The sequence below is a fragment of the Dreissena polymorpha genome, chromosome 9 (genome assembly GCF_020536995.1).
Source record: "Dreissena polymorpha isolate Duluth1 chromosome 9, UMN_Dpol_1.0, whole genome shotgun sequence".
Lineage (NCBI taxonomy): Eukaryota > Metazoa > Mollusca > Bivalvia > Myida > Dreissenidae > Dreissena > Dreissena polymorpha.
This window is the reverse complement of record NC_068363.1, coordinates 43275427-43293245: the sequence shown is the minus strand read 5'-3', so window position 1 is coordinate 43293245 and position 17819 is coordinate 43275427. Positions and strand designations below refer to the sequence as shown.

Below are 17819 nucleotides of genomic sequence, written 5' to 3'. Positions count from 1 at the left end.
TCATCAAGGTGTCGAGCATAAAGTCTGAGCCTGTGTGGCACCATTTAAGTTGCGCTGCATTCCAGCACACAACAAAAACGTCGATTGTGGTTGAAGTCTATCAACATAAAATAATTTATGAATCGCCTTTCCACTTAAATAGCGACTTATCACCACCAAAGGATAAGGACGGAGTAACTAAATTAATCTGTTAGATTTATGACTAGATCCCTTCTACCCTGCTGGGCAAGCAAGAAACCCGCCAAACGTGAAACGACGTTTCACGCCCGCCCAGCTGGAACCCTTGGTGGCATTAAGTATTCAGCTTAAGAGCATGATAACACAGATCGAAACTCTGATAGAACCAATTGACTAAATTGACTACAGTGCTTTACGAGAATGAATAATTATATACAAAATATACATGGCTAAAAGGCTATCAGAATAACGTAATTGGTTACGTTCCTTTTTTACCGGATAAGAAATGACTTACAATGAAAAACTAAAACAACAGTGGAATTAACATTTCAAGGATATTTACATGGCTATTACAACTAAATCGTCGCAGACTTCTGCTCAGACACAGTGAGGCTACAGAGGCGACATAGCCGGCAGAAAACAATATAAAATTGAAATCGCTGCAAGTAACCGCAGATTTTAGTGAATAGAACATAATTAAAATGCTGTTATACAACTTTAACATCAATGTGCAAAACCCGGTGTTTAGGGTAAGAAAATTAAATCCTTGTTGGAACAAGATAAGACCCCTGCTTAATCACAGTGGGGCTTTTGACCAACAAGGACATGAACATAAACAGCATATGAAAGTCCTGTTGGAACAAAAGTAGACCCCTGCTTAATCACAGTGGGGCTTTTGTCCAACAGGGACATGAACATAACAGCATATGAAACTCCCACGGGAACAAAAGTAGACCCCTGCTTAATTACAGTGGGACTTTTGTCCAACGAGGGCTTGAACATGAACAGCATATATGAAATTCTTGCAGGAACAAAAGTAGATCCCTGCTTAATCACAATGGGGGTTTTGTCTAACAAAGACATGAACATAAACAGCATATATGAAACTCCTGTTGGAACATAAGTAGACCCCTGCTTAATCACAGTGGGGCTTTTGTCCAACAGGGACATGAACATTAACAGCATATGAAACTCCTGTTGGAACATAAGTAGACCCCTGCTTAATCACAGTGGGGCTTTTGTCCAACAGGGACATGAACATAAACAGCATAGGAAACTCTTGTTGGGACAAAAGTAGACCCCTGCTTAATCACAGTGGGGCTTTTGTCCAACAAGAACATGAACATAAACAAATGAATTTGCCATCTGCTTCATCACGGTATGGCATTAATGAAAAACTATTTACATGTATAAGTATCGGCACACCATATTTCTTGGACAGAATGCCTGGGAGCCGGGAGCAATGCCTCAAACGGCCATATGTTTAACTCTTATGTATTTTTTGTAGGCGTTGGAGCGCCAACGACCTAGTTGACGAATTTGAGAGTGCGGCATATTTGAAAGATGAGCGTGCGTGGCGCCTCCTATCCTGAGTGAATGACAGGTGTACTTGTTGCAATCCAAGTGTGCTGCTTTAACTGATTTCCTTAAAATGGAACGGATTTCTACTGTCGTGACTGGAGTACCGTCAGGGTGGTGGAATAGAGGACCTTGATGACCTGTTGACTTGCTTAGATACTTTACTAAAGCTCTAACGGGACAAATAACTTGAGGTTGTTGCCTGCACAAGGGAATTGTTGCTGCACGTCCTGCGGAATGTTTAAAGGCCCTTGTTTTGATTGTTACAGAAGATACTTTACCCCCATCATGGTTTAACTGTAAACCCTCTTTATGTAAGACGTTGTTCAAACCAGTGTTAGACAGCGAAACTTCTGCGCGAAACAAACCAAAAAATGAAACTAAAATCATAGCAGAGTAAAGGACTATATAGTAGCGGCTTTCGCAAATTTCGGGTAAACAGGAAATCACCAGCTGAAGTTCATTTAGATTAAACGGACAGCGTTTATCTTCACAGGATCCTCTACGAAGGCCATATAGTAGCTTTTTAATTAGGAAAGAGTCAGCTGGGTCAGGGAGGTTGCGTATTTTGTGGACATAGGCTATACCCGACACAATAGATGTAATAGATGAAGCTTTAAGATTCCTAAGATTCAAGGATGAAATAAATTGGGCCAGCCTTTCGGTTGGGACTGGCAGCAAGACATGGCTGTTATAATGAAGCTGGTGGAATGACTGGTAGTGCCTCCACGCATTCTTATAGGAAGTAAAAGTTGATGGTGCTAAGGACTTATTAAGTAATGAGAGCACACTACAATTTAGTGGATTGAAATCAGATCTTCCGGTATGAGTGTTGGCTCTCTGTCCATTTCGGGCGCTAGCGTGCGGAACTTGGCTACCTGTAGACGAGAAAGCAAGTCCGGTAAAACATTATTTACCCCTGGGACGTGTTCAGATTTAAACAAAATATTATACTTCATACAAGAAAGTACTAATCTTCTAACAAGAGACATCACTGTTGGGACACGCGATGTTTGTTTATTGATTATATGTTTGACAGCTGAATTGTCTGTATGAAGTATGATGCACTTGTTTCGAAGGATGGGACCCCATATTTCTAAGGCCAAAACAATTGGAAATAACTCTTTAAAAGTAATTCCATCTGATTGCAAGTTAAATGGCCATGAGCCGTAAAACCAATGCTGGGCATAAATTGCTCCAAAACCCAAAGAACCTGCTGCATCAGTATGGAAATGTAACGCAGGAGGATCGATCCAGCGTTTTTCCGAAAGTAACGTTTTACCATTGAAGTAATCAGCAAATAATTTCCATGCTGCAATATCACGCCTATTTTCCTTAGAGAGAGTGATAAAGTGATTTGGGTAAGTAGTTTTCTTTGTCAGATCAGTGAGTCTGCGCAGGAAACTACGACCTGGAAGTACGACTTGACAACAGAAGTTAAGGTAACCAAGCAAGGATTGCAGAGTTTTCAAGGTTATAGTACGTTTGACCGAATGAAGGAGGCTTCTAAGTTTATCTAATATTTCTTAGGGAAGTCTAGCTTCCATTAAGTTACTATCCAATTCCAAACCCATGAATGTAATCACAGTTCAAGCAGACTCGGTTTTCTCTAATTTAATAGGAATGCCTACTTCAGCACAAAAAGACAAGAATTTAGATAAGTTTTGTTGGCAAATATGTGAATTTGGGGGGCCTAGAATTAGAAAATCATCTAATATGTGTACCATATGGTCAATGCCCAAATATGTGTTACACACAAAGTGAATGGCTGAACTAAAACGCTCAAAGATGGCTGGCGCAGATGAACTACCCATAGTTAAACACGTGTCGTAATAGTATTTACCCTGAAATTTAAATCCTAACAAATTAAAATCGTCAGGATTCACAGGTATTATTCGAAAGGCTGAGTCAATGTCAGTCTTCGCCATTGATGACCCACGACCTAATTGTAAAACCTTTTGTACGGCATCATCGAAAGATGCATATTTAACAGATGCCACATTTCTGTCAATAAATGTGTTGACTGAATTTCCGTCAGGATAACTGAGGTTTTGAATAAGTCTGTACTGACCAGGTTCTTTTTTAGGGACCAAACCGATTGGACTCAAACGAAGATTTTGTAAGGGTCGATCTATGAAAGGACCTTTTATTCTATTGCTATCTATTTTCTTTTGTAATTTTGAAGAAACTAGTGATGGGTTGTCTTTGCATGATTTTAGGTTCGGACATATTGAGTTCATTTGAGGGCCTGTGTAGCCCAATTTGAAACCAGTTGTAAACCCTTGTATTATGTACTGTGCCAGTGGGTAACCTTGAAGATACGGGGCTAACTTATCAATTGTAACTGGTGTTACCAGATTTTGTTTGACTGTTGGATTTAGGGGTGTGGTTAGGGGGGTTCTTGAAGGAGGAATTTTTGACTGACGGGCCACAGTTAAAGGCTGTGTGTGGTCCACGACAGTACCCACAGACATGTGGCAAGGAGCATTTGTGAGATCGACATCCCGAAAGCTTGTTGAAATGCCAACAGGTGTTCTCAAGGAACCTCTTTGTTCCGGTTGCTTTTCTATCATTGCCTGTGCGTGAGGAACAAAAGGGCTGGGTAGATACATGGTTTGATGGACAAGTAACTGCCATCAACCAGAACTCGGTACGTAGTCTATCCCAGGGCAAGGGGGATGTTTCACGAGCCTTACGAAATTGATTATCGTAAAAAGCAAAAGAGAGGCCTGGCTTGCGATGAGCGATGTCCCTCACAATTTCCATGTATTTCATCAGCTGAGGGGCTTGCAGAGGGAATTTATGAGTGTACACCGCTGTGTACCGAATGAAAGCCGATGACCACATTTCAATTGAAAGGATTTTCTTAGTTTTAACCAAAGGTTGGATAGAGATGTGTGAGTCCTTTGATACTTGCAGAGAAAGGGAGTCCGAATCAGAAGCAAATGGGGAAGGAAGTAGTAAGGACATGTCAACAAACTTATTTGCCCATATTGATTTTTTCAAAGGGGTCTTAATTTGATCTAAAATGGAAGTGCGTATCGGTTCGACATATGGTGTGCCAATACCTGTAATCAAGTTAGTATGGGTAATGTCTGGATCCATCGACTCGGGCTCCGTGTCAAAATCGGAATCGTCGACCAAAAGAGGCCTCGGTGACTGAGTAGAGGGAATGTTGACCGTTGTCACCTTGGAACGCACTAAGATTGAGCTCCTTTCTGAAGTGGTTGTGGCATCGTCAGATTCGTCGCCCGAACTCTTGTGAACAAAGGACACAACATTCCCTGTTGACACTGTGTGTCTATGCAGTCTGTTGATTCCAGAGGAACTAGCTCTCACTCCAGGATTTACTGCGGACGACGCCGGGACAGCTGTCTCAGTAGACTGGGTGTCTTGGTGCGCCAACTGTAAGGCGGGAGCAACCAGCGTACGCGGCGTTGGTGATGGTTTCGCTTGTTTAGCTGGCGAAGGGGACACCTCGCAGCAAGAGCAGGTAGACGCTGTTGCCGGCTTCCGTTTGTTCCGAGGCATCTGGAAGTTAATTGAAATTGCATTAATAAACTGAAGTGATACCAAGTAAGGCCTTACTATTTATGATAGGGTGTTACTGCATGGCAGCTCCCCTAACTAAGATACTGACATAGAAAAAGGGGAAATCTGCACCATAGCTCCCCTAAATACCCTTGCAAACAAATTGGGATAACTGCACCGCAAGTCCCATAAATAATAGCCATTGGCAAACAAATTGGTATTCTACACTGCAGGATCCATAAATAATAGCCACTGGCAAACAAATGGGGATATCTGCACCGCAGGTCCCCTAAATGATAACCGCAAGCAAACATATTTTGGTAACTGCACTGCAGGTCCCATAAATAATAGCCACCGGCAAACAAATGGGGATATCTGCACCGCAGGTCCCCGTAATGATAGCCATAGGCAAACAAATTGGGGTATCTTCACCGCAGCTCCCATAAATAATAGCCACTGGCAAACAAAACGGAATATCTGCACCGCAGGTCCCGTAAATGATAGCCATAAGCAAACAAATTGGGGTAACTGTACAGCAGGTCCCATAAATAATAGCCATTGGCAAACAAATCGGAATATCTGCACCGCAGGTCCCGACAATGATAGCCATAAGCAAACAAATTGGGATTACTAAACCATAGTTCCCAGAAATAAAAGCCACTTGCAAACAAAAGGGAATAACTGCCCCTACGCCCTTAAATCAATTTAATAGACAAGAACGCCCAAATTAATAAGCAGTGGCAAACAACGATGATAAACAAGGGTCAATCCGTCACCTTAAAACGACAGGCAAAACATACTTAGCTTCTATTTGAGAGATTGACGGTGAGCAGCTATAATAGCTGCCCGGATATTCGACAGTAGCTTGAACTACCCGTCATCAGAAAGGTGGCAGCCATCTGACGCAAAATTCTTGTTCTTCGTTTCCGGAGACCAGAATCCCTTCATCCTCCATAGAAAAGCCCTGTTGGGAAAGCGGGACTTAAGTGTTGTGTCCAATGATGCATTTAATTTGTCCACTCTGGCATTGAACCAATGCAAATCCACTGGGAACCTAGTCCTGATTTTAGGTTCGCAACGATGAAGTACTTGGCAAACAATGACCTTTGCAACTTTAATGTTTGATAACGCTTCATACACAATGTCACAAATTTGTTCTTCGATGGATTCCACCGAAACGTCCTCGTACAAATCGTTAGTACCCACCAGCAGGACCAAAATCTCTGGAGAATAATCAGCAACGAAATCCATTTTCCCGATGATTGACGTAGCTCGAGCTCCTGGAAAACCGTTGAACTGCACCATTGTCCCGAGTTGTAGGCCCAGACGGTAATTAAGTTCATCTTTATGCCGAATGAAATCTTTCAAACGTGAAACAAACGAATGTCCAAACAATTGCGCCTTTATGGGCGCCGCCATCTTGATATTCCGAACAAAGGAATTCGCACGAAACACTAAAATGCTCCCAAAGTCAGACTGCCACCGATCATAAACCAACGCAAGCAAGTGAAGCGTTGTTATTAAACAAACGATAACATAAACGATATACCTCGAGTATTTCCACACAAACACACTCACAAAAAAAATTCTTTGTTTTTATATATATATATAATTGTATTAAGCGGAGGCGGAATGGAGGTACGATAATTTTTCTAGCAACTTTCTGCTTACAGCGTTCTCTAAGACTGAGAGAAGGGCGCTTTGCTTTGTCTGCGAAAGGACGCTAAGCGCGTGGTCACGTGACTCGGACCCCGGAGCCCGATTGGCTGAGCGCTATGCAACATTAGGCAACCTATTGGCACAATTCCAATCCGCCCCGCGTCTTTACATAACTTAGAACCAAGCTCGATTCATAAAACCTTTTATGTGTGCATAAAATTTCATTTAATCCACCATCTTAATAACTAGTATTTGTTTTCTTATTTACTCGAAATTGTAACTGATTTTCTGTCCGAAGTAATGCACATGTACCAAGGTAATTCGTGTTTTAGGCAAAAAGTTTACGGTACATAATTATTTGTGCTAAGTAAATATCCAATCATATAAGTAAATGCACATCCAAAGACACAGTTATTTCCATATTTAAGAATAAGAGGAATCCAACGATTGATTGAATAAATGCTGACTGTCAATTGAAAACAATCTTTAGTTGTATAAAAAACACTGCTGGTTATCTTGTATTACCTTTTCATATTTTGGTTACGCAAACTGTAATAAAACACAAAACATTCAAACTAATACATTGACCAATAAAAGGATAGAGGAAGTTACATTAGCACTTTCTGATGAATGTCAGTCCAGTTGTCGTACATTTGGGTTTATGTGCAGAAATCGTCCTAGTATGGTCGATTCTTCTACAAAAACTTTCGATGTTGTGGAACTGGATCATAATTATGTGAACATAAAGAAAACAAAGACTCAACTGTTCACGTTGAATTGCAACACTGGCGCCATTTGGATCTAACTTAGCCTTGAAGATAAGAGTGGCTGATCATATTTTTGCGATGCTAGTTAGATTGCGTCTAGGATTGACATATGAGGATCTGCAAGAAGACTACAACTTGTCAGTGACATGCATAATTCGATGCTAGACATTATGGCAGAACATCTTTCCAACTGTGTTGTCTGGCCTCCCAGAGAAACTATTCAACGGACCATGCCATCATCCTTTAAATACAGTTTTCCCCAAACAACATGTTCAATCGACTGCGCTGAAGTTTTTATACAGAGGCCGTACAAACTTAAACCAGGTGCTCATACTTGGAGTTCGTACAAAAATAACAACACTGCAAAGTTCTAGTTGCAATTGCACCTCATGGATTTATTATGTTAGTTTCGAAACTGTATGGTAGCCGAGCAAGTTACGTTTACATCACCAAGCATAGTAGGTTTTTGGACTACCTATTACCAGGTGATGAGGTCACGGCTGACCGAGGATTCACAATTGGTGAAGAACTTTGCTTTAGGCGTGTACGGCTTAACATTCCTTCATTCATGAAATCCGTGATCCACTTACAGAAGAAGAGTTAGTTGATACGAGACGAATTGGCTCAAACCATACCCGTAGCCAGGAGGGTGCGGGGGGTGCGTTCGCACTCAATATTTTTTGACGAGTAAAACAATTGTACTTTAAATTGCAGCCAACTTTATTCGACGCAAACACTGGTTATTTATCTTTTCTCTTGCAGTGAATCCTCGTATTTAAGCGTTACAATATTGTTGAATTCAATAGGCTTCCGACAGGTCACCAGAAAATTAATTTCTCGATGAAGTCATTTTCAAGATAGCTCCACATACAGAACTTTCTACAATGTTTTAATTATGTCGAACTTGACACTTGAAAATATGTCCTACTCTTAAACAGTTGTTAAAATGTTATAAAACATTGTCAGGTGGGCGTAAACGTTTATGTTCATTAACAGTGACGGATCGTGAACATAATGGGCAAATAAATCCATCTTTTTGTTTATGACTTTGATGCCATAGGGCCAGCAGTTTATGATTATAGGGTCTTTATTAACCCTTATTTGTTATATGTTTCTTAAATTTGTTTAGAAATACATAACTAATTGGTTAAACAAAGTTTTTTAAAAGTAACAAGTAATACCAATTTGATTTCTGTTTTGTATTGATGCAGATTAGAAAAGACCAAATTTTGTTGATCAATGTTTTGTTGTACAAAGCACCATAGCACGTTTAGAGCAATGCTAGGCCTCTAGTACTATCCATAGTAGCAGACAAACAATTGTTTTGAAAAAAGAAATCAAATATTTCCTTTTAATTTGCTTGATTTAAGAATGCTAGAATTTTGTAATGGTTAAATGCACAAATTGTATCAAGATTCAAATAAATAGTTATATTGTATATTGTTCTTATTGTTGATTTTACATTCTATAAATTTGTTGTTGCTTATGTAAACAAAGTGTGTGCGCGCATACTAGTGTCGGGTTAAAAACTTTATAAAATAGTGTATTACCGTTACTGATCGAAAAAGGTGGTTATTGAAAAACGGTAATGGGGAATTTTCATGTATGCTATATCATATTCATGTCCATTAGTCACTGAGTATGGTCCATGAAAGTGAAATTTCATATACAAATGCTTCAGTATCTAAATACAGATAAACAGTCACCAGAATGCAGGATTTTACTTTTAATTTTCAAAATTTTCTAGGAAAATTTCGCTCCCCCCTTTTCAAAATCCTGCCAACGGTCCTGCAAACCGCATTCAATTCAATTCAATTCAATGTTTTTTAGAGTCTCATTCGCAATACATATACACTTAAAATACATATAAAAGCACTGTTACATGCATGCGACCAATCATAATATGATTTATAAGAGACTATATAATTACATACTTATATACATTAACAATTATTGACTAACAAACGAATTCCAAATCGTTAAAACTTACTTCTATTAAAATAAGTTATTGTAGCTAAGACTATGTGGTTTTATTTACACTTGCCAATATTGTCAATACATTAAAATATCATTTGTTTTTAAAACCTAGACTAGTCTATAAACTATTTTACAAATGTACAGCATTAAACTTAAGTATATACAATTCATTTTGAATATAAAATATTCCTTCTTTCTTTGAGAATACTAAAGCAGGATTTTGCTGATATATAAAGCAACCTCTCATCTGTAAATATGTATTTAAGTTTCTCAGTATCTGACATGTTGTGACAATTTGGACTTTCAATTAAAATGTCCATTAGACTTTTCCTGATATTCACATATAAAGGACAATGAAAAAGTACATGTATCTCATCCTCCACTAAGTTTTTACAAAGGAAACATGTTCAATTACCCAATTCAATATTTTCATATCGACTAGTTTCTAATCTAAGCGGTGCCACACCGCATCAAAACTTAGCTAATGCACTTCTATAGAAAAATGGTATGTTGTCTTTTACATATGCTTCTGTTCTAAAGTCTGTTTTAAATAATCTATACAGTCTCAATTTTTTATGACCAACACCTCTAGTTCCAGTATTACTATTGACTGCACTTCTCCATTTGACAATTTCTTTTTCAAAAATCCTAGATTCTAAATCATTTACAATATATTCAATATTGTTAATATATCAACTAAATCAGATATGTTTACATCTATCAGACATGACTTTATTCTAAAATAGGTATTTTTAACATTTCTTGATTGAGACCACAGGTACATTTTCTTATTCATGTAGAAAGGACAATCGTACGTATGAGGTCATACAAAATATTGAACAGTAAGATGTCAAACAAAGCATTTAAGAAGGCAATAAAACTATCCTAATCAAATTAACCCTCTGTTAATTGAGAAATCAACTCATCAGAGAGAACAATAACATCTGATTTAAATCACAGGGGAGTCTGTGGATTTAGAAACAATTATAATTTCATTGATTTTTAAGCATGTGTGTGTAGGCTGTTTATTTAATATCTATAACAGCAAAACAAATTAGAAATCAATTTTTTAATTGCAGTAATCAAACAAAGCATTTTACAATTTGTATGGCATCTATACATACATAAATCAGTTACTGTGAAATCATTTATTTTCGACAGCACGAAATTTCGTCATTTTTATAAAAATGACGTTTTCGTCAGCAATTAAATTTGCCAATTCCTGACTTTGAAAAAAAATGCGTCAGTCAATAGCCGATTTCTTTGTCCGGAATATATCGCGGTTGCGAAAAATCGTAGTGGGAAAAGAGGGAGGACACTTGAGAGTCACTTGCAGGAGGTGGGGCCTGTTTGTGACATGTCAATATACTAGTCCTTTATCAGGTGATCAGTAATTTGCGCCCATTAGTGTATCATTATTATGATTAACGGATTAGTGGGACCGAAAAACCGTTAACGAGTGTTTGAAACAGTGAAGCCAGTTGCCAATTGGTCTTATCAATTTATTAACATGGCTAAACTAAAAACAATCTAACCTTTATCGGCGCAAATTAGAGAAGGTGCGAATATTATTGGTTAAAATTAGTGTTAGCAAACTATTTGGTCAGATTTAAATAAAGTTTCAAGAGTTTTGCATCGTAAATATTTGATCACTTTAAGTACAATACTTTTTGGAAGTGTAAAATTAACAGTGCATTATGGTACAGCGGTTTGATTGGGCAAAGTTCAGATTTAATTGTAACAACCAATGGACGAGAGAGTTTAAATTAGATGGAATGCAATACGATACAAAGTAATGTTTTATTGCGTCATACTCAGTCATTCAAAACACGTGCTTACCGGGGATTTCATGAAAATCGCGCAAAAATAAAAGTGAATTTCTGTACAATGTTCCGACGTTTAGATGGAACTAATCGTCATGACTGCTAATTTCTCTACCTGTTACGTTTTCAATTGCTACAAGTAACAATTATTTGAAACATGTATCGTAAAACTTGTAAAACTTGTAAAAGATATCAATGATTAAAAAGATCGATAGCCCATAAAAAGCACAAGCTATTTTTACACCTGTATTGTAGTTAAACGCAAACAACAAAACACACATAAAAATGTTCTGTATTTATTTGTAATCAATGCGGAGAACGTATATACGGTAAGTATATACATCATCATCTTTAAAATTTGTGTATTGTCTTTGATCCAGATCTAATCCGGTGCGTGGAGGCTGTATAATCTTCTGCAAAAACACTGAAAAACACGTTACACACAATGGGTAATAAAGTTGTTAACAATTAGCGCTTATCATTACAATTCTACCTAAACGAAGTCAACGCAGTCGATACAGCTGTACTGCTTTCACGTTTTAGAGCAGTGTCACGTGTCAGTTAAGAAAACTGTGTAATCTACACCTTTTTGTGTCAAAATCGGATTTATCTTGATTACGTAACAGACGGAGAATGTATGCGTGTACATTGGATTTTAGTGTCTCATGCCTTTGGTAATTCAGTCTTAATTTGTACAAATATTGTACATAATTGTTTGTTAGGATCTTGAATTTGTCAATCGGTCGACTGACGAAATATACGAAAAATAATGCCTGACGATTTATAATGGTTTCACAGTATGTGTTATTTCTAAATTACACATATTTGTTTTGTTATAAATGACAAAGAATTTATTAATTAAAAAATTGTAAACAGTAAACACATTAATATCTTTTAAATAAATCATAAACATGAACTCGTTATAATGCTTTAATTGTTTAATAAGACATCATTTATTTTGTAACAATTAAATACTGCAAGACAAAAAAACTTATTCTGATGGTTACGAACAAGAAGTAATATTATATTCACATGCTATACATTTAAAATACTTTTGGTACAAAAAATCTGGCAATCCAACATTTAAAATACATACTTTAGGGATCGCTAACATCCTCCCACAAGCATGTTTTTTATCATGAAGCATTTATGGTTGTTTGACCTCCATTCATATGCAATTGTGTTTTGCAACAGCATAATTTTGATTTTTGAAAAAATGACAATAAGGAATATATTCATCTATAAGTGTTTCATGAAGATCACTCTGTTAAAGATATATACACGTAGTATGTTAATGCATGACATTTAAACTATTAAAAAATAATCTTTCATGAATACGCCTCAATACAGCTTTGCGACAAATACATTTATGTACACAGATTCTTAAAGGCGGGTAAGAATTCCAACTGCTGGAAATGGTGCTCATCAACTAGAGGTACAAGCAAATGTATTTTAAAATAAAACCCTCTAACCTGTGGTAAAAAAACGGTCCATGAAATTAGAGCTGTATGGTACATCAACGATGATATGATCCTGCTTTGTCCAAACTAAACATTTGCACATCGAAATTCACGTGCAGTAAATGGTCATCTGCACTTGAGTATAATAGCCATTCTTACCAGCAAGGCTTAGGTACGCTTTCCTGTCTCCTCAAGACACACATCATATTTGTCGGACTTGATTAGGTCCTGGACTGGCTTGGTGGGGCATTTAATTTCAAGAATTGTGCAGTCATTTATTAGACCATCAGGGCTTGCAGCTACATATAGTTCGTCCGACCTAACTACTAAAGCCGACTGCCTGACATTGAGTCATTGTGTGCTCTCGAACTCTTTGCAACGGGCTCACTTTTTTCCGTGCCGTGTTGCTGCTATGCCTTAAAGTGATATTATGGGCATCTAACAGTTAATAAGTGTCTATTGCAACCGTTGCCTATTTTTGGTGTTTTCACTTCATATACCCTTATATTTGTTAATTGCAGAATCAAAATACTAAAATGCTATCCCGGAAAGAGAAAAATAATGCATTTGAATATCAACCGTACTTTCGTTTTGACAACTGACGACAGAAATTATTCGATTTACGGTGTAAATTTAAATGTAGTTATAGTGCAGATTCGTTCATACGGCACAAAGACACTATTTTTTTACGGATCATTTCGGCTTAGAGGACTCACCAGGCATGAAAAATATCGAATATAATATATACTTTTTATAAACAACCGGTAGCAAGATGATTTGCAGATAATTAGTCAGTAACCAAATTTTAACTAACTCTTTTGACCTGTTAATTCTTTTCAGCTAAATTCAACAGTGAAAAATGCCCATAATATAACTTGAAACCGAGTGTGTATGTGCCCGGTCACAAATTCTTGGGATTTTCACAGACGGTCTTTGGTATATAGTGTATACTGCTTGCAGTTAAACGCACTCTGCGACTGTCGAGCCACAGCGTGGAGTTCTGTTCTTTAGTCTCGCCTTGGAATAGAATAACAATTGATCTTTTTTTAGTGGTTAGATCGTCATTTACGATTTCCTTAAATTCCTAACAGGCTGTAAGAACATTCGAGGCATCTCTTCCCCACACCCGCCTCCTTACGGTGCATCCCTCTCAAGCGACTTCATATTCCCAAGCCATAAAAACAACATACAAAACAGCAGCAATATGGCTACAAGGACCTGCCTGGCATGTACATTGTCCAGTCACAATGCCTGTATCTGACACTACGGCCCAGGATTGGTATTCTGACATCTCGACACCGGGTTGACTGGGGGGAAACAGTTGCCTTTAAAAAGCGTTAATCGCCTTCCTTACAGTTCATGAAATCCCCTAATCATCCACTGTCCACACAGTACTTGCCATACAGGACACGAAAAGCTCTCATTTCTTTCCCATCATATGCCTTCTTTACAATCATGTAGTCCACCAGGTCTTCAAAAAAAAAGCCTTGGTCAACCTTGTTATTTGCTCTTGGACCAAGCTGCATCATCTGGTGGTAATTATGTTAAAACAATCAATATTGGGCAACATCATTATAGATTAAATCAAGTATGTATAACTTTATTTATTACCTTATGAATTTCTATTGAGTACGCGTAATAAACAAAACAATTAAAAAAACACTTTTTCCCGAGTAGCAAAAAGCAAATTATTAAATTATTAAGGATCTATCAATAAACATGTTTATTCATAGATCTTTGAATAATGAAATTGGTGTTTATGTACATGCATATAACCAATAAAAAATAAAAATAACCTTTTAATTTTAGGCGGTTTAACCTGGATCCTAACGGAATAATACGTTCCCTTATTCGAAAAATCAAACTTGGAATCCATCCTTGTTCGATGTATGTATCGTGTCATGCAAACATCCCTTTAAAATTTTTCGTACAGTGAATTTCTAAAGAGCTGTTCCATTAAGAATTACAATTATATTTCTACCGAATAATCATAAACAATAAAGCTTACTGATGTGCCTGGAATCTTTGATATTTGATGTTTCTTTCTAAGCAATTTAAAACACTGTTATCTGTTAAATTGATCAGTACCATCATGGCGGCGCGGTCACATGAGAGCCAAAATGGCGGCGTTTAATTGATCGATTCTGGGATTGTCTATTTCAAGCCTAGCCTGATATATTACAAACTGTCGGGAATTCATAACGTTGACGTTTATCCGCTAACATGCACGCGACGTCATGTATACTATCGACGTCACTTCTTATGTTATATATATACAAGTTCATATTAACGTTTATTAAAAGGTCGAACCTAACGCAACTATTTTAGTAGTTTATTAACACTATACGATCATACGCAACATTTTGGTGCCGTGACAAAAAGAAAAATGCAACTCAACAAACTCATTTCATTGCGTGCAGCAAGCGTCGAAACAGTTTGAGAAACTCGAAGAAATGTCTTCAACCTCCGAGTCGCAGAAACTACTGGACATCATTCAAGAGAAAACACTTACGATCAGAGGATTGAATGGAAAGATCATCAACCATGTAGATCTCGGAGATATAGAAACTGAACTATTCGACAGTGAGGAGTATTCTATTGAACTTGAAATAAGTATGCACATATATCAAAAACAAATCAATACATTACGTGAGACAGCAGTTGAACAACGAGATGAAAATCAAAATCATTTCACGACGGGCAAGGTACGGCATTCAACGCAACCGGAAGAGGAATCTTCTCTAGAACGTGTTCCAACTCAAACATCTAATAGAGCGAATTACGTTACTGCGTCTACGAAACTCCCGAAACTGACATTGCCTACGTTTAGTGGTAACATAAGCGAGTGGCAAACATTTTGGGACGCATTTGACTCAGCGGTGCACCAGAACCCAATACTCACGGATGTACAGAAGTTTTCGTATCTTCGATATTTAATTGAAGGTAGCGCAGCTATGGCGATCGGTGGATTTCCGTTGACAGGCAGAAACTACCAGAATGCGATCAAGACTTGCATCTCCCGACTGCCTCATTCCTCACAGCTTCAAAAAGCGAGGTAAGCCGTCCCATGACAAGTAATGTCAAACCGCTGATATGTCCATTTTGTAGTGAATATCATCAACCCCAGGTGTGCAACAATATTATAGACATTAACCAGAGAATTGATTTTTTGAAAAGCAAACGCTTGTATTTCAATTGCTTGAACCACCATAAAGTGTCGAAATGCAAATCTAAATTTCGATGTCGTCATTGTAAAAGTAAACACCACAGCAGCATTTGCACAAAGAAGACGACACCCGCTTCGTCCATGAACCCGGAAGCCATTCCCTTCAAATCGGCTATGACCAACAGTGCAATCTTACACACTGCCTCCCATGATAGAACAAACGTTTTATTGAAGCCTGTTGTAGCCGAAGTTCTATCTCAAAGTCATAGGTCTTCCACCAACATTTTACTTGACGAGGGTGCACAGCGATCCTTTATTTCAAAGGAACTCGCGAGGGTTCTACATCTACCTGTTACCGGACATGATACTATTTCTCTGGCTTCGTTTGGTGGAATGTCACAAGGGGTTCGGTCCATACCTACAAGCGAGATTTACCTGTAAAGCGAGACGAGGGATTTGATAAAACTGGAAGATCTTGTAGTGCCAACGATAGCAGTACCATTAATGAACATACCAACCGAAATACGTCATTTGGAGTATCTGAGAGGTCTGAAATTAGCCCATCCGCTCACAGAACACAACAACGATCTGTTTGAAATTTCGCTTCTGGTTGGTGCGGATTATTATTGGGATATAGTTGAAGGCCGAGTTATCAGAGGCAACGGACCAACAGCGGTGAAATCGAAGATTGGTTATTTGTTGTCGGGACCACTTCCGGTATCAGGACATCGATCCACTGACCTTCACATGATGAATGTCATCAGCGCTCCACCAAGTACATTTGAAATGGAGAAGTTTTGGAAGCAAGAGTCCATGGGAATATCTTCAGAAGAGTCAACAGACGGTACTTCCGGTAACCTTCAAGAATACATGAGCAACAGCATTTCATTCGAAGATGGTCGGTATGTGGCAAAATTACCATGGAGAGATAACCACCCAACTCTACCAACCAACCACGATATATGCAAGAGACGAACAGAGGCTACCATACTCCGATTATCTCAAAAACCGGAAGTGTTAAAAACGTATGGAGAGATAATCGCCGGTAAACTAAAAGGAGATGTAATTGAGAAAGTAGACCAACAAGAAATCGTGCACACAGTGCATTACATTCCACATCATGGACTCGGTTACTACACCTATACGTATCGTATATGACTGCAGTTGTCGCCAATCACGTGACCAACCAAGCCTCAACGATTGTCTCATGTCCGCCCCACCTGAATTTAATGACCTTACGGGGATTCTTTTACGGTTCAGGATGCACAAATTTGCGGTAGCCACTGATATCGAGAAGGCGTTTTTACAAATTGGTCTTCATGAATCAGACAGAGACGTCACGCGCGTTCTGTGGTTGAATGACCCGAGTGACCCGTGCAGTCCACTGACCACATATAGATTCAGGACTATTCTATTTGGTGCAACATGCTCGCCATTCATTTTAGGTGCCACAATTCACAAGCATCTTGAACTAAACAGTAGTGAATGGGTGACCGATTATTTGAAAAGAGATTTGTACGTTGACAACGTGTTATCAAGTTTCTCTAATGAACAAGATCAACTTCAGTTTTATTCAACTTCGAGAAAACTGATGTCAGAGGCAGGTTTCCATCTACGTGCTTGGAACTCAAATAGTGAACAACTTCGTGCTAATGCATCTGTAGAAAAATTGCTAGACACGGACACTTGCACAAAAATTATTGGAATGCAATGGATTTGTAAAGAAGATACATTGACGTTTGCGTAAAGACAGATGGAAACAAACGATGTGATTACCAAACGTGCAATTTTACACCAAATCCGCTAGGATTACTGAGTCCCGTTACAGTAGGGGCGAAGATGATTCTTCAAGAATTGTGGCACCAGAAATTCGATTGGGACAGCCCATTACCAATTTATG

At 38.3% G+C, this 17819-nt stretch overlaps 1 protein-coding gene across 1 annotated transcript in view; it reads right to left on the bottom strand.

Moving 5' to 3' along the window:
- Nucleotides 1–498: 498 nt before the first annotated feature.
- LOC127843650 (uncharacterized) overlaps nt 499–17819 on the bottom strand; it is a 123482-nt gene continuing 106161 nt past the window's right edge. The window contains exon 3 of the mRNA XM_052373347.1: nt 499–5067. Coding sequence (XP_052229307.1) covers nt 3871–5067 — 1197 coding nt within the window. The 3' untranslated portion in view covers nt 499–3870. The remainder of the gene's footprint in view (nt 5068–17819) is intronic.